Source organism: Coptis chinensis, chromosome 8 (genome assembly GCF_015680905.1).
Source record: "Coptis chinensis isolate HL-2020 chromosome 8, ASM1568090v1, whole genome shotgun sequence".
Lineage (NCBI taxonomy): Eukaryota > Viridiplantae > Streptophyta > Magnoliopsida > Ranunculales > Ranunculaceae > Coptis > Coptis chinensis.
In genome coordinates this window covers 95,306,351-95,323,767 of record NC_141463.1, presented here as the reverse complement: position 1 = coordinate 95,323,767, position 17,417 = coordinate 95,306,351, and the positions used below count along the sequence as shown (strand labels likewise).

The window sequence follows — 17,417 nt, the reverse complement described above, 5'->3', positions numbered from 1 at the left end:
AGGGACAAATGGAGTATTTTACTATATGCCACATTTTTAGAGAAGCTAATAGGTTAGCAGATTTGTTAGCTTCACATATTCCAAATGTAAACTGGTTAGAACTAGAGCCTAGTTCTTTTTCTGAGGAACTCAAGAGGATTGTAATTGATGATGCATTAGGGAAGGAGTATGTGAGAGTGTAACAAGCTTAGTTCCTTTATATTCAATAAAAAGGGGTAGGGGACCTCTATAAAAACCTCGCTTACCCACCAAAAAAAAAAAAAAAAAAGCAACAATAGTGCATTTCAAAGTGCATGTTACAGATTTGAAACTAATGACTCTTTGATTGCTCTTTTAACACTAAAGATTCGACCTGCAGAGTGTACGTAAAGCAAGTTGATTCTCATCTCCAACTGAATCCATCTCAATAAAAAGCTTGGTTACAACTTAACCCATCTCAATAATAAAAGAGTCCTATTAGTGATGGACTCCATATTGTGTTGGGCAGACCCAAAAAAAACAATTATTACAAGTGTGCCATTGGTCCCAAAAAGTCCAAAAAAACAATTATTACAAGTGTGTCATTGGTCCCAAAAAATTGAATTCGAAAACCCCAAGCTTAAACGACCCGACTAGGTTGTTCATTGTGCAAACCCAACGATATGGCCACACCGTTTGGACTTAGTCCCAACGACTTTTGCTAATACACCGCTTAAGGACTTAGTCCAAACGATGCCCCACACCGTCAAGAGAGGGTTTAAAAACATAACTTTATTTATTTTTTTCAAAGTTCAAATCCCAAATCCGGTGTGACCGCTTGGACTAAGTCCCTAACGATATGGCCACACCGTTTGGACTAAGTCCCCAACGATATGGCCACACCGCTTAGATTTGAACTTTGAAAAATATAAAGTTCCGCTTATAACCCCAACCCTTCTCAATAAAAAACTTGGTTACAAAATCCCCATCGCCATTTTTCATATATGTGCATTTAACTTCGCTAACCATAGAATCCTACGCAATGTAAACTTAAAGTGTATCCATAATGTGTGAAACCACTGACAGCCTGATTTTCACATTAAACTGCAGTACCAAAAAAAAAATGGATATATAAAATTGTTGTGTAATGTAAATTGAACCAAATATAAACATGTTAGTTATCTGGTCATTGTCACAAATTTAATGCCGAAATAATTAATAATAATAAATAATAATAAAAATAATAAAAGCTATACTAAATAAAAAAAGAAAAAAAAATATTGGAGCCATTCATCAATCCTTACAAAAATCTCCGTAACACAACTATATTTTAAAAGGAATAAAATTATGTTGACATAGAAAAGAGTTTATTAATTAAAACTAGTAAAACTTAAATATCAAAGAAGAAACAACTAATTGAGAGCGATAAGCATCTTTAATAGGAAAAGACACTAACAAATTTAAACAATACAACACCTAATAAAATTTTAACAAAAGAATGAAAGTAGAAACACATACTCTATAGCAAAAAATTAATCTAACATTTTCTTAGTCAATCTCCAACAATAAAATTTAGAAATGATTAAAAGAATGATGATTACGCCCATAAAAACAATACAGGGGTATTAAAACCCAAAAACATTATTGGTCAAACATTATTGGTCGGACTTTTTCTTGATTAATTAATATAGGGGCTGCTCAATCAAGAGAGGTGTCTAAATTTTACCGATCAAATACCAATTTTACCCTCTTATCACATATTTTATTACATACCTCCTTTTTAACTATAAGTGTAATAATTGGAACTACACAGGGTATAATGGGAAACGGCTAATGTTCATCGAACCGTCCTCTTTTTTTGTAGTAAGATGCTCTACTGATACTTGTAAAAAAAGAAATAGATCGAGACTCATGGAGTCATATGTATGGATGTAAACAACCAAACCAAGTTGCATTCTCAGATCGATTATCAAAAGTTGGATGAAAATCTTGAACGTGTGAACTGCTCATCCAGGTAGCCAGGTTCTTGAACGTGTGAACGACTCGTGGAAAAGCATTCATGCCATTCCTTAATTATTATCTTTGGATCAGGAGAAATTCTTAATTGTGCATGCATTTCACTGGTCAGAGATTCACTTGACATTCAACAAAGACTGTATCCTAGCTTTTCATATGGGTGATGAAAAGTTCGAGGATCAACATTCCTATTATTTGAATATCACAACATTAGATGGCTACATTTGTGTGGTCAGTAGACATAAGAATCATTTTGATGCATGGGTGACAATGTTTTAAAAAGCGTTTGAGGCCTCAAGGCGTACCTAAAGGCTAAAACGCCCTAGAAGCGTTGAGTCATGCGTATATGCATAGGAAGCGTACGCTAGCTTCAGTGTGTGAGGCGTTCCAGAGGCATTGAAGCGTTCCTAAGGTGTACGCCTCAGTTGTGAGGCGTACGTAGCCATACTAATGGGTGATGAAAGAGTATGGCGTGAGAAAATCTTGGACAAGGCAGTTTAATGTGGAACATTAGTTAGGTTATTATAAACGTCCCTTGGTGCCCTTACTTCCTACAAAGGAAGCTCCAAAGTCTCCAATCATAAGGTGCGGCAGGGGATATAGTTTTGTATGACCCTAAATACAGAAGTTCCAAGCTAGAATCTCGTGAAGATACATAATTCAGATATGTTGAAGCGAAAACATATAAAGAGATCGAGCCTTGTCCGACTTGGTTTTAGCAACGGAACATCAGGATTCAGGAAGAACCGACACTTGGCCTGTTGGCCAAAGGGATATCATTGAACTCGGTATCGGCCTATGATTTAATATCAACAATAATTATCGATGCTAGATGATTATAAGGTGTTTTTGGGATGCATACTGTTCACGTATGACTAAGTCCTTTCAACTTAAACTAACTAGTTTTGTTTACATGATTATGGATCGAGATAATAAAACATGAATTTTCTCACTGATCTCTGCTGATCTATTTCTCTTTTTCTCCCCTGGAGCACCCAGCCTCACTCCAAAGAGCTTAGGACTTTCATCTTGTTCCATGTTAGTGTAAACTGCCACCAAATCAATAAGTTCCTTGCACTTGTTCTTCATACTTGTTAGCTCAGACAATAAGACTCCATTCTCTTTTTTGAGTCTCTTATTTTCACCCAAGAGACTGTTATATCCAGATGATGAAGATGAGGACGATGTAGACTGCGATGATTTTTGCTCATTGTCAACTTCTTTTGGCGCAGTTAATATGATTGGTTTATCGGAGGAAACAAGACCCTTCCGTTCCCATGCTTTTCTTCTACGGATATTACATAGCAAATCCTGCTGCCCCCTTTGAAACATGTCGTTGTAGAACTCCCACCTAGTTGTTACAACTTTTCGAAACCCCTACAGACCATACAAACCACACAAATAAGTATGTAGGTGATTTGTTAGCTATAGTAACTAGTTGATTAAGGACAACCAGTCAACCATTGACAATGGTCATATATCTTCATACATGTATTTAGCACCGATTGTTCATATAACAATATAATTCACGTATTCAGAAATTACAATATACAAATTCATCAATGAACACGTTGTATGTGGTGTACTAAATTCCAACATATATATGCTACTACTTACATAAGTATTGAGCTGCCTAACAAAGCTTGAGAAGTTGCTATGCTTGAAAAGGGTTGGAAGAAGATCACTTGAAAACTCAGCAGTATGCCAAACAACGAAGGCAGTTCCATCTTTGTTCCATGAGATTACATCATCGGTAGATGGATCTTCAACAAGCATGTAAGTTTTCAATAGAAATGGTGGTGGTGATGGTTTCTTGACATGCTCTAGGAGTTCCTTGTCACATTGATCATGATCCATAGTCATTGCCTGAGGCATAGTTTTGTAGCTTGTTATTTTGTTTGTTAGTTCTAACAAACAAATGACTAATTAACAGCAAAAATAAGGAAGATGGAGACTAAACTAAGAAGAAATAATAAAGAATAGAAGAAGGGCAGTTAAGAACTCCCAACCCCAGCAATAGAATCCCAACACGGGTCCAAAGTTCATGAGAATTGCAAGAGCGTGCAAATGGAGTGAATGAGTAGAAGCTAGAAACGTACTTCTTATGTCCTATCTCTTCTTATATATGTACTTGAGAAACAATGAAACACAATTTTCTTTATTTAGTAAGACAAATCACGTACACGGTACACCATGGTGCTGGGATTGAAACAAAACATACTTTTGTAAATGGACCTAAATGCGAGGTCTAATCGATTTTGACAACAGTACTAATACAACCCAACAGCATGGATGACTCGATCTTTAAAAAAAAATGAAGTCACATTCATGATTCATCCGAGTACTATTATGCTAGCATGCTAGCAAGTAGTAGCAGCAAACAAACCTTGTGAGTTACATGCACATTCTGGCCAACACTTGCGAATACTTTTGTCTTAGAGTTAGAAAATGCTTATATGGTTAGCCGTAGATGAGCTTCAATGTCTCACACCATGAAATTCTAAAACTTTCCCAGTTTGATAGACAATTATACAAAGTAATGCCCTTAATAATCAATCTGATCGTCGACTAAAGTAAATCTAATACCTAAATTGGGTAAAGACGTGGCTTAATTTTCATCTAAATGTATGCTAGATGCGAAAAAACATGTACATTTTCGTCAAATGGCAGGGGCCAAGTTATAGAAGTACTACACTCAATGAACACGTGGACTTATGCCTCGTCAAAAATATATCAAGTTTATTGTTGATGCCATGACGACATACGTGAAGAAAATGCACATTCTCCACACGAATAAAAAGATGTGATGCGTTGAACATTATTTCAACATTTTGTGCATAAAATAGCTTACAGAAATTCTAATGAGTTAAGCAACTGGTTGTCTTACTTATCAAGTTTACTGATCACACGTATTGCTATGAAATCAATTTGGGCCCAAATTCCGTCTTGCGTGTGTAATGCAATTTAACACATAATCATTCTAATATTATGACATGCTAAGCTGTCATTAGTACTCGACGCCAAGATCATGAAATTTTTCTTGGTGTTCTTGCTTACATTGTTTACAGTATTTTTCAGTGTTCACGTCATAGTGTCATACATATGTTTCTTTTTGGGAAGATAATTCGAGTAGCTGGGTTTTGAATTGACTCAATTGAGTCATGGAAGAACAAAGGAGAAGGCCCGCTATTTTGAGCCCAAGATAGAACTAACAATTTAAGTGCAAATCATTCGATCATCCGTCAATGAGTGAAGTATTGTTTTTTTTTTTTTGCTGGAACGAGTGAAGTATTGTGCTCAGCTACTGTACTGTACTACTGGTACGTTTTGACTGTGTGGGAATAACGTGGGAAATCTATCTTCCTGGCTGGACTACAGGTAGAAAAGTAGAGCGTCCAATGCTCCTGGGAGGTGGACAAAGCAAGTATACTGCAAGAGAAAGAAATAATACATCGAAATGCATATTTTCTGGTCCTATGTCTCAAATTCCTTTCGCCGTGAAGTTTGACAAAACAATTCTGATACAAAACTTTTCTGAGATAACTAAAGGTGTTTAGCGGCCCAATGGTCAAGCCAAGGTGGCTTGAGTCCTTGAAAAAATTCCCACCGTTGAAATTAGGAAAGTAGGAATCACAATGTTAAAGAACCACATGTTACTCTGAGGCTCTGAGCAACAGATTTGGACTTCAAAGAGGAAGAAAAGAAGGTCCCAACTCCCAAGTCAAGAACGACAAGTTCATAGTACGTGGACGGTTTGGAAGGTTCTGATTTCCTTGAAGAAGTGGGTAGCTGAGCTTTCTGGACTGGTTGATTGTTATCTTATTCCAATGTCTGCACCAACCAAACTTTCCTTTCCCATTGCGCGACATGTAAAGGAAGGTTAACCTTTGTTCCAAATGACGTCGGAACAATACAGTCATTCGAACACATCCTTGACGCACACACCAACAATAAAAATATGAATGATGTTCCCAGACATGCAACCTACACATGGCCATGGAATTTTATTTAAGAAACAAAGAATTGACCGAGTCCAGGAACGTGAATGCATCCAGGGACGGTTGCTAGGTAAAACATGCAGTGTTATAACATCTCCAATTGAAATAATTACGGTGCAAAAGCGCGAGGCTGTCTAAACCTGCACCCTACTTCAAATGAAAATTTCCCTTGCCTTCAGTTCTTTTATTAAAAAAATGCACAATATATTTGCGGCTGGAAAGAGGAATGTGTCCATTCTAAGATACAATCAGACAATACGCTTATTTAAGACCCTCCCAAAAAAAGGTCTCTTGACCAGCAGGTCGTATTTCAAATACCAAGGGGAGCGGGGAGATTCAAATGGTCGATGGCAAGTTGATCAAACAGCAGAACTACAATGTGCCATGTTTTACAGCTGAATTAGCCGAACTGAAAACTTGGGTCGTAATTACAAAATCATTTCACCCCACTTATGCATCAATGCAAGAGGATGTATAAAGGCTCATCATAGTAGTACAACAAAACAAAATGGCATTATTTCACTTGCCTGTTTGGATGAACAAAATCGAATAAGAAATTGAATCATAGTCACAAAGCTGTCGAGATAATAGATCTCATTTGTTTGCCTCAATAAAGTCTCTATACTCTTTCTTCATTTTAACACCTGATACGGACCTGCACATTCATCACGAAATTATAAGCTTCTTTTTTTTTATCAAGTCCTCAATGTTTAACTCATGAGTGTACAACGGCTGATTTGAATCAAAAGCACAAAAGGAATGCCATTTAACTTACTTGATCATCTCCTTATTTTTGAAAAATTGAACACACGGGCGTGCCCATGATATCTGCTGCCTCCGCAATTTCTGGATCTTCTTCGATGTCAATTTCAACAAAATGTACATTCTCGTCGTATTCATCTATTACCTGTTCATCACAGATATTACAAGTTGTTGATTGTTACATACTAGCATATGTAAGCATATTAAAACTACATTAAGCACCTAAAATGTCTTTATGCTCAAGTTTCAAAATAGATAGACATAGAGACTAGTCGATGCTTGAGTTCAGTGAAAAGTGACGTCTACATCAAGGAGATCGACATCAAAATTAGCTCATTCCCAATTTCTAGCCAAGCCGAAAAGGGATTGTTTTTATATTTGAAACTTCTGAAATGTCCTTTTTTTATTATTGGGGGATTCTTCAAAATATATACTGTGTAGAGGGCAAATCCGTGTTGACAAGTGTGTGCTTAAATGCAGACATAAATAAATGTGGAGTCATATCTACACCACTAATTTACCAAGGACTGCCCACAACCAACTGAAAACAAACAGGCCCCGATAAGTGATAAGGGCTGCCCACTTTTTCTACCCAAACTAATTTTACCAAGGTCTCTCAATGCATGTGCAGGCTTTACTTAGTTGAAGTAAGACATGAATCGATGTTCATTGATGGATCTGGATCTGGATCTGGGTTTCGAGTAGTCTTTGATAGATCACTTTGCCTATTGAGTAATTATATAGATAATGCTTGGTTTAATGGTATTACAACCTCGATTGCCAAAATGAATTGGGTGAAGACTTTTGGGGGAAAAAAAAGCATTTTGCAATGAAAAATTGGCAGCCCTTAATTAGGGTTTGTTTGTCTTCGTGTTGGGTGTGGGCAGCCCTTCACAAACTTAGTGGTGTACATATGACAACTCCCAATTGAATGAATGATATAATACATGTATTTCTTATACATAGGATAGTTTGCTCAAATGGGTTAGGTTTGGGCAAGAGCTTGTCCTACATTTGAGGGGTTAACTATCTAGATGTTGTGTAATTGGGACGCACTTGTATTTTGTGATTTTATGTATGTTGTGAGGAGCTTGAGCAGTGTCAAGTGAATCTATGTAACCATTGTTATGGTAATCAAAGATAATTAAGTTTACAGATTTAAAAAATAAATAAATAAAAATAGACAAAAAAAAAAGATACCTTGCTTAATATGGGTTTCAGGGTCCGACATGGACCACATGTTGGTGATGTATATAGCACACATATAATCCTTGGACTCTCATGGTACAACTTCCTTAGAGCATACTGCAAAAACCAAGTCAAGCTTAGAATGGAAGATAAAGTGAGTACACTATCTACTCTACATGAACGAATGGATTTGTAAGATACACACAATAAAAAATTTCAAATGTTGAACTGCATAAACAGGCATACCTGACCCTTATGCTTGGTAAGTGTGATATCGAAACCCTGTTGGACATCTCTGTCTGATGGTTCTTTCTTGACCTCTTCGGTTTTGGGCTGTTGGCAAGTTCAAAATGTGCACACAACAGACAATAAGTTTTGGACTTTTGGTCAATTACTAATGACAGTAATATGAGGTACACAATAATAGTGTTACTAAAATTTATAATCATGCAAATGGGCCAATGGCCACTTCAGCAAATTACATTATAAAATGCAGCACAGATTTCGACCATCTTAAGTTCATAACTCAAGTTTGAAGGTATTGCCTCCCTTATCTTTCTCCAACCATCTCAATTTAGGGAGATATGAAATCATTGCAGAATAAATTAGCTCGAGATTGAATGTGTTGATGCAAAATACTATTTCATTATCTTGAAAAGGCGTTTGTTAAGCTTACAGTCTTATCAGGTGAAGCTTACTTGGAGCACCTGGGAATTTGGGAACATCTATAAATGGAGAGGATAAACTGAAAAATGTATACATGCAGCGAATTTGAAGATAGTGAACAAATGCTCACAAGCTTCTGTGAAACAAGCTGAATTCACGTTAGGGAGACCAATTCTAATGTATGTAATGTTCATGCATTTTCACAAAGGAAGATATTGTTATCACAGTCAGCACCTATGGCATTTCTATCACATGCCACAATATAGGATCTGATTGCAACTCTTAAGCTACTCAAGCCAAGATGGCTTCAGATTGACATAGTGAAAAAGATCGACTCTTCAGTTTGTTACTTGTTGTAAGATCAACTTTTAAGGTATCTTGGTAGACAGCTGAAAACAGAGGTTAATTACCTGGTGAAACTCAACAAGGAGATTATTGCTCGTAAGATATCTCTCAACAGATAAAGCAGCTAAACATCCTGAACCAGCAGCAGTCACAGCTTGCCTCCATTCATGATCCTATACAGAAAACCAAAAAGATACATGAACATACTACAGAGTACAGATTGTAAATTTTAATATTTCCAACTAAACACGGTTCAAATTTCATAAGAAAAATTAGCAAATAGAAGGAAATAACAAATAAAGAAGATGGCAGATGCCAACTAGCAAAGTTGGTAAAACCTTTGGGTGATGATACCAGAGGTCTGGTTCGAACCCCACTGCATCAATGAGTTACTGATCTTGTTTAAAAACAGGCTTGCCATAAAATAAAAGATAAAGAAGAGTGACTTTTTGGTGTAGTTTAACTCACTGGAAACAAAAACCTAATCAAAATGATATGAAAATTATAATGTAAGGGGCCTCTTGGCTTGCCTAGGATTTACATTCAACGTGTTTATTGATTGCACAGGGTCCACTTGGTAAAAGTAGTGATACCGAACAAAAATATAAAACATTAACGGCTCAGATGGCTAAACAAAATACTGAGTCATTAGTCAGTGCAGTTTTCATGCCTTGGTGTATGGACTTAATGGGAAATCCTATGGATCATATCTACCCCAAGATGGACATCAACCAACCTATTTTAAAATATATAATTTAAAACTAAATGCCAATTGTCAAACCAAAGCAGGAGATTGAGTAAAATTGAGAGCATTACCTGCACATCTCCAGCTGCAAATACCCCATCAGTAGAAGTTTCAGCAGTCCCTTCTTTGACTAAGATATACCCCGCAGTATCAAGTTCAATTTGTCCTTCCAACAACTGGCTGTTTGGAGTATGACCTATGCCATAGAATAAGCCCTTCACCTCAAGTACTGATTGCTCCCTGTATCCAAGTTTTTATCAAGATGCCAGACATCTGCCCTTTGCTATTGCTCACAACATCCACAGTCTCGCATTGAAGTGCACGGTGATATTTGGATTGTTGATAATTCTGAAACATGCGCCATAATAACCTGTTAAAAGACATTCAAGGTGTTGAAAACTTACCATACACATAATCCATTAGTGCTGAATTTAACTTGATGGCTTTCTAGAGAAAACTAAGTTACACTTCAAGACAACTGTATCATCATTTAGCATGGTTGCAACAAGGGCTATCAACGGGTTTCAATAACCCAATAACCGACCCGAACCAAACTGATAAAAAGTGGTTTGGGTTTTGGTAATTCGGTTTCGGTTCGGTAATGGGTTCAATTTTGAGTTCCGATAAGATATTGGTTTGGTTTCGGTTTTGCCCTCCACTGAACCGATATGAACCCGAACCAATAAGATGGCATTTTAGTAATATTTATGATTAATTTTGTATACATTTTATCAATTGTGTGGCTGAAATTAATCGATTTAATTTAGGATTTAATTGATTAATCGGTTTCGGTTTGCAATATATCTTATCGGTTCGGCTCGGTTTCGGATGAAATATAATATTATCTTATCGGTTCGGGTTCGAATTTTCTAGAATCCATTGACAGCCCTAGTTGCAACTCCTTCTCCACCTTAGATACACAACTTAAAAAGAAAATTTGCCCAAGGAACTTTGTTTTGGCTAGGACTCCTAGGAGAACTTTGGGAAAAACTCAATACTACAGGGAACTTTATAGAACTTATACCAAACATAGGGAATATGAATTTAACATTACACGAGAATCTGCCCTAACCCAAATTATTATTATTGTTTAAAAAAACAAAAATAAAATAACACATTACAATATTACATGAGAAGATGAGAAGATGAGAAGATGGTAAAAAATTATGAGTTTAGTCACAAATAACACTTTTCATAAAGAAATAAGACTCGTGACATATGTATATATATGTAGATTCGGGCTCAGGAAACTCAATCTCTTAAATATTAATATACAAGTACTCATAATGAATTGACCTATAAACTAAATGTGCTCTATCAGGGTTTGTTTGTAAAACTACGCTGCTTGTATATCGAGACAAATTAATTAAGTCAAAGAATCCCCATTTGCTAGCAGTTATAATTTATAAACCATTATTTTATTTAATCATTACAAACATTTGTTTTCTCATCAGTTGAATCGATACGTACATATGATAAAAAATGTAAGGTGTGGTGTTGAACCCAAAAAGAAGACATCTTTACTCACCTATCTTGCATTGCTTTGGACGCCCTTAGCTGCCTGCGCACAAAGTAGATGTACATGACGAGCATATTTGGTAAGATAGAGGGCTTCCTCTGTAGCCAGTATCACCTCCTCCAACAACAGCAAGAACTTGCCCTTTAAAAAGTGGTGATGCCCCATCACAAATTGCGCAAGCACTAATTCCCCTACTCCAAAATTCATCTTCGCGAGGTAACCGAAGCCTTTTTGCTGTAGCTCCTGTGGCCACAATAACAGCGTGGCACTTCATCTGGTAAGTAAAACCAAATGTGTTAATAAAATGGTATAACTCATGGAGCTACATGAGCTCTGACAGAAGCTCTGAAATAAAAACAAACGAGCATACCTTTTTTATCCCACATTGGACAAATTTACACTAAACACGCAGAGTTTCAATAGAACAACGTGAAACGAATAACGGGCTATAATATAGAATTCTATTACAACATTGGACTATCGGTTGAAGGCAAATTGTTAACCTTCAGAGCCAAATCCATTTTACTTGAAAGAATATAAGACCAGACCAACTGGTGTATGACTGTAAACCATATTCTAGTTGAAACTTGGTTTTGTCATTCGGTGAAATCGCTGCAATTTTACTCTCTTTTACCTTCTTTTTTTTCCTGGTGATCCATATAACATATTTTGGTGATAATAAAGTTCCTCCTTGGCGAGGCAGTGGGTCACAGAGAGGAATGTACGTGGATACAAATATCTCATCACAGCTTAAAAAAGGGTACGCCAAGATTATCTCGCCTGACAAAAGATCCTCAAGTCCACTTCAAAACTTATTTGTTGTTCCAATTAGTTTCTTCATCCCCCTGATTGAAAGATCCATAGATGTCTCTACGGATGTTTCTTATTTCAAATGGACATTGTTTCTATTATGCTTTCGACTAGTATCTACCATTGTCTGTGATATGTCTGTGGGCATTTTATTCCTATTTAATTAATTTACAAATGAAGAAGTGAAATCAGTCTGAATGTCAATTTCATGCCAAGAATCTACACACTGCTATCCTATGTTATGTTATCTACATACTCAGAATTTTTGTAAGTGCATTTTATATATCATGTCATTAGTGCCTAAAAGCCTTTTGGTGTTATAACTCTCTGTATCAGCTTAACGACATATTTGTTTGTCCATGATGCTCAGCAGGCGTGGTCATTCAACAAGTAAGTTCAGTAATAGTAGGCAGTAAAGGAATAACTCAGGATGATCCACATGCAACCCCTTGATCTCGTGATAACACCGTAATGACCTTTATAGAGATATAGTAAATATTTCTTTCCTAAGTGTAGCTTCTCCATGTTGAGGAGAAAAAAGTCCTGCCAGGTCGGTGAGTGATTTCAACTAAAAAGGTGTTACTATATATAGGATATCTCTTTAGAGCTTTAACTCACCAATATATAATACCTGGTCAGATTTTTTATATGGGACAAATATTAAGATATAAAAGGCAAATGAGATCGGTTCATTTGATCCAGGATGCCAAAGTCCTACTTTTGGTCCTCCTTGTCAAAACACTGGTCAGCCAGGGTTCCCCACTTGTGAGATGATGGGATGTATGCTCTCAAGAAGACGAAAAAAGTACACCAATCTGTTCATCACTAAGTGACTGTTGCCCTTTCCAACTGCAACCTCACTTATTCGAGCTAGCATCTTCCACTCTAGAAATAGTTTTTATATGCCATAAGTCATAACACAACGGTGGATGTCAAATAAATGACCAGAACTTTACTCAGACGCGACATCAACTCTTGTGCAACAGTTCTAACTTTCTCTTTACTAAAATCAGGAGTCTGGACATTCTTCAACTTTTATCATACACTTTCATTTTATTCTTCAAATTGAGAAATTCTTTGGTATACATTAATTTATTTCCTACCTTCCATTTATTAACCTCGCTATCACTATGTTACGACTTGATATTATACTCTTGGTCCTCCACTTCTCCCACAAGAGATTTTGTTTATATCCTACTTGTAAAATTCATGCGTGGAATTATATTTAAAAACTTGATAATACAAAAAGGTTTTGTGACCCAGGCAGTTAATCTGCTACAGTACATGATTAGTAATAGTGTTTCACTTTCCATACGCAGTTACTTAGGGTGTTAATGGGTAAAATGAGGTGAGTGTCATTTGTTAAACACAATATACATTTTTGTTTCTTTTCTTTAACAATAAGTACAAATCTCAACCACATTTGCACATACTGTAACAAGTTATCAATCAAGACTCAAAACCAAAACACAGATACTTCAAAAACTATAAACAACCCCAAAACGTGGGGGCACCATTGGAAAACTTAAAACTTACAATACTACATTACCTCTCATGCGTCGGTACTCCTTATAGTAAAAGGACTATTATTAACATCAATAAACTCCACATCTTCTTGATAAAGCTCAGCACCCCATCGTTCCGCTTGTCGACGCATCCTAAACATAAACAAAACTTATTAATACTAATAATCCAAAACAAACAAAGATTAAATATTTGATATTATATACCTATCCATTAAATCAGGACCAGTAATCCCATCAGGAAAGCCAGGGAAATTTTCAACCTCAGTAGTTGTCATTAATTGTCCACCAGGTACACCCCCAACTTGATACCCTTCAAATACAACCGGCTTCAAATTCGCTCTCGCCGCATATATCGCTGCTGTATATCCAGCTGGCCCCGAACCAATAATTACCAAATTCTCCACTCCCTTGTATCCAGCTACAATAAAAAGAACATATAATCACATTCAGCAAAGGGTAAACTTGGAAAGTATATATATTTATATATATATATATATAGTGTTACCTGAAGAAGAAGAAGAAGTGGGAGTTGTTTCTGGTTTGAGTTGGAGAGAAGAGTGAGTGACATGTTTGTGAGTAGTTTTAAGTGAGTTGAAACGAGATAAGTAAACAATTGGAGTTGAAGTAGTGGGTGAATGAGTCATTAAGGATCGTTGGTGAGTCAGTGTTGCTGCTCCACCGATTCCTCCTATCCGTGCAGACATTTTTCAGACCATACCATAAAATATTTTCGTTTTTCCTCGTTTTCTCTAAATATTTCGTTTTTCCTCGTTTTATATCTAATAAGACTTTGAACCGGGCTGACGCTATTTATATGCTTTCGAGATTTGATTTAGTAAAACCGGGTTCAACCCATACCCATTAATTAAGTCGGTTCCGTGAAATCAACTTACAGCCATCTTGGGGGCTACTGTACTTATCTCGATTTATATGTATGATATTTTAAATCATACTATACATATCATATATAATCTCAGTGGTAGATGACCTGGTTTTGGACGAGTTGAATTATATGTATCCATAAATTTGTTGGAACTTCAATGCAAAACAACTCGAGAATTAAAATAAGAAGGTTTATTAACAAGATTGAAATGATGTAATTTACAAAGAGAAAAACTAAATTAAAGTAGAATAACTAACTCACTTTTTTCAGTCGTTGTTATTTTATTTACCATAATTTTAATAAAATCTTAAACCATATAAACTACCAAATATAAGACTAATGTTTGGGTTTTGAAATTGTTTTAATTTTATCTTTTTAGTATGTAAATCAAACTATGAAAAAATTTTATTTTTATTTTTGTTTTTATATTTTGATTCTCTTGTTAACAATAACAATCTAACATGCAATATCAACTTGGGGAGTACATGGAATCGTAATAGACAAATAAACATGAAGATTTGAACACCAGCAAATAGCACAACAATTTGTTTCTCAACGACAAATGTGTGAATGAATTCAAGTCTTCATGAGAACTATAAAAGTTTGAGGCTCTAAATGTATAGTGTAAAACAAGACTCGGTTTTGTTTGCACACAAATAAAGTGAACAACTCACGCCTATTCTATAACTCAATGTCAATCAACATTATAATCATGACATTTGAACATCATTTGAAATTGGAAACATATGGGCGGAAAAATTGTATTTTATTTTTGGTTTGTCACTCTCTTGATCAAAATCCAATCTAACATGCATACTCTTTATGCTTAGGAAGAAATATCCACTATTTAGTTATGGGGTTAGAACACCAGCAAATAACACAACAATTTTGTTCATATAAAATGGTGAATGAAATAATGCCATTGCTAAAAGCATATACCTTGAGAATATCAAGAGAGTATAACAGTCATTGCACACAAAAAGTGAACACACTCACACTTATTCTATAACTCAATGAAGAGATGAGTCACTGCCAATATAATTTAGCGATGGAGTACCGATCGAGTATTTGTCACCTGTGGTGGAGAATAAGCTTAATTTTTTATTCCCTTTTTCATACATCGATCTATTGATATTAACTTGTTCCAATCTTGACAAACCACCTTGAACCTCATTAAACTTTTAAGAGGTACCCTATGTAGGATATTGTATTTAATTATCTCTTCAAGAAGAACACATTCTGCAAATTTAATCTTTTTCCTCGCCATCTCGATCTTAGAAGAAATATTTTTTGTTTACCTTCGTCGTACGTACTTCTATATAGCACCATGGTGTTGGTTTTTCACTTATATAGCAAAAAAAAAAAAAAAAAAAACAAACAAAAATTTCAACCCCCACCCTATCCCACCAATATTCGTATGGTTAATAAATAAATAGGGGTATGCCAAACCCCGACCTCCCCACTGAAAGTTTTGTTAAAAAGAAAAAAACAAAACAAAACAAAAATTTCGATTCTAAAATCCACTATAATCATTGTGTTTTCATGTTTTGTTCACGTAAGTTAAACTCACTATAGTCAATCATAATATCTAATTTATTTACTATAATATTTGTATTTGACAGTGAATTTACTCTAACATTACTTGAAAGGTGTAACGTTAAGTCAAGAAGATAGACAATTTTTTAAACGTGGGTAATTTAGTTGATGTTTTGTATAGGGGTTTTAGGCTTTTAGTTGAACAAGTTTTGTGCTTGTTTGTTTGTTTTAAACAATATATTGGTAGAAATAAACAAATAATAGAATAAGACTTTCCTAAATGGCTAATTAGCTGAGGATAGATAATTTTTCTAAGACAAATTGTTATTATTTATTTTGGTTAAGTGAGGAATTCTTAATTTTGAGAAGGAATAAGATGGACCTTGTGGAACAAAATTTTGAAACTCACATTTCACAATATTTATTTAAAGTAAGGGCATCTAATCTCTGCCTATGATACCCGGGTCTGGAGGAGGCATATTTCTCAACCGTATTTTTAATCTATCTGTTTTAAGATTTTAGAACCATCTCCCTTAATTATTCTAATCAACTATCTCATTTTTAAACAAATTACAAAAAACCTCCTCACTTTACTGAAATTAGAATCAGTTTCATATTATTTAGAAAACCCCATTCGCATTACTGAAATTATATTCAACCCCTCTTAATATTTTTATATTATTTTTTAGATTAGAATTAGAATTCAAAAAATCATACTATCCAAGAGACGTTATAGCAGATTTAAAGACTTGAAAAAACACCGATGCGTACCACGGTTCGCATACTTATATATATATATATATTTGTTTATTCGGGAAAAACAAAACTCTAAAGGTGAATGTATGAATTTCCCCTTTTTCTCTAAGTTTTTCAAAGAGATTTCGATGATTATATTAGTAGGTGAAAAAAAATTACTTAAGATCTTTTCGACAAAATAAACCATGATCAAGCTCAAATATCAAGCATTACAATTACGTAGCAAAGTCAAATATAATTGTCATAAATGTCCACACTTTCTAAAATAAAACATTTAAATTGTATGGGCAAATTGGTAACACAGTGTTCACAATTTCAACAGATACCACTCCGATATTTCAAACCATTCAAAAGAAACTTCCACCACTTTCCCTCCATTTACTTTTAGGGTCCATCTCATTTTCTCACTCTCGGTTCCAAAAAATTAAATGGCCAAAGGTTGCATCTTTGTATGTTAGATTTCGATCCCTTTTAAATTCTCTCACATTGTATTGTGCGTATCAATGACACGGGTAGGAAATGTGTTCGTGTTGGATTCATTCCCTTCATGTTAAATTTTCACTTCGATTTTAAGATTTTTTTTTTATCTAATTGATGAACTTAGTTGTATGTTGATTCTTATCTCGTTGGCTTTCGAATTATGTAAAAACGCTTTGGTCTTGATTTATGCCCAGTTTGTTTGCTTTCAATTCATACTGTTGCCATTTTA

General features: G+C 35.3%; 3 protein-coding genes across 6 annotated transcripts; all 3 read right to left on the bottom strand.

The window, feature by feature from the left end:
• Positions 1 to 2,709: 2,709 nt before the first annotated feature.
• Positions 2,710 to 4,629, bottom strand: LOC147484708 (heat stress transcription factor B-3-like). 4 transcript variants are annotated; one of them, XM_086577379.1, is made up of 3 exons: positions 4,361 to 4,629; positions 3,592 to 3,840; positions 2,710 to 3,351 (listed from the first exon to the last, which is right to left on the bottom strand). In XM_086577379.1, the coding sequence occupies exons 2-3, from the start codon at positions 3,835 to 3,837 to the stop codon at positions 2,884 to 2,886; spliced, it is 714 nt and encodes a 237-aa protein (XP_086433505.1). In that variant the 5' UTR covers positions 3,838 to 3,840; positions 4,361 to 4,629; the 3' UTR covers positions 2,710 to 2,883. The 4 variants fall into 4 exon arrangements, with proteins under 4 accessions (XP_086433505.1, XP_086433507.1, XP_086433506.1 ...); XM_086577381.1 differs by lacking the exon at positions 4,361 to 4,629 and adding an exon at positions 4,074 to 4,322; XM_086577380.1 differs by lacking the exon at positions 4,361 to 4,629 and adding an exon at positions 3,984 to 4,321.
• Positions 4,630 to 6,327: 1,698 nt separating this feature from the next.
• Positions 6,328 to 9,966, bottom strand: LOC147484707 (thioredoxin reductase NTRC-like). The gene is given in 8 exon segments (XM_086579870.1): positions 6,328 to 6,627; positions 6,748 to 6,785; positions 6,787 to 6,879; positions 7,935 to 8,039; positions 8,169 to 8,255; positions 8,999 to 9,106; positions 9,750 to 9,933; positions 9,935 to 9,966. Coding segments are annotated over 8 exon segments (693 nt in total). The 5' UTR covers positions 9,952 to 9,966; the 3' UTR covers positions 6,328 to 6,566.
• A 3,593-nt stretch (positions 9,967 to 13,559) lies between these two features.
• On the bottom strand, positions 13,560 to 14,271 carry LOC147484706 (thioredoxin reductase NTRC-like). The gene is made up of 3 exons (XM_086579798.1): positions 14,039 to 14,271; positions 13,738 to 13,951; positions 13,560 to 13,665 (listed from the first exon to the last, which is right to left on the bottom strand). Exons 1-3 carry the CDS (start codon positions 14,235 to 14,237, stop codon positions 13,560 to 13,562), a joined length of 519 nt encoding a protein of 172 aa, XP_086435924.1. The 5' UTR covers positions 14,238 to 14,271.
• Between the last annotated feature and the right edge of the window lie 3,146 nt (positions 14,272 to 17,417).

Coding starts and splice junctions, on each gene's coding strand:
- LOC147484708 (XM_086577378.1), bottom strand. CDS start 3,849: ATGCCTCAGGCAATGACTATGGATCATGATCAATGTGACAAGGAACTC. Junction 3,352..3,591: donor TTAGGCAGCTCAATACTTAT/GTAAGTAGTAGC, acceptor TATGGTCTGTAG/GGGTTTCGAAAAGTTGTAAC.
- LOC147484706 (XM_086579798.1), bottom strand. CDS start 14,237: ATGTCTGCACGGATAGGAGGAATCGGTGGAGCAGCAACACTGACTCAC. Junction 13,952..14,038: donor CACTTCTTCTTCTTCTTCAG/GTAACACTATAT, acceptor TTTTTATTGTAG/CTGGATACAAGGGAGTGGAG. Junction 13,666..13,737: donor GGTCCTGATTTAATGGATAG/GTATATAATATC, acceptor GTTTATGTTTAG/GATGCGTCGACAAGCGGAAC.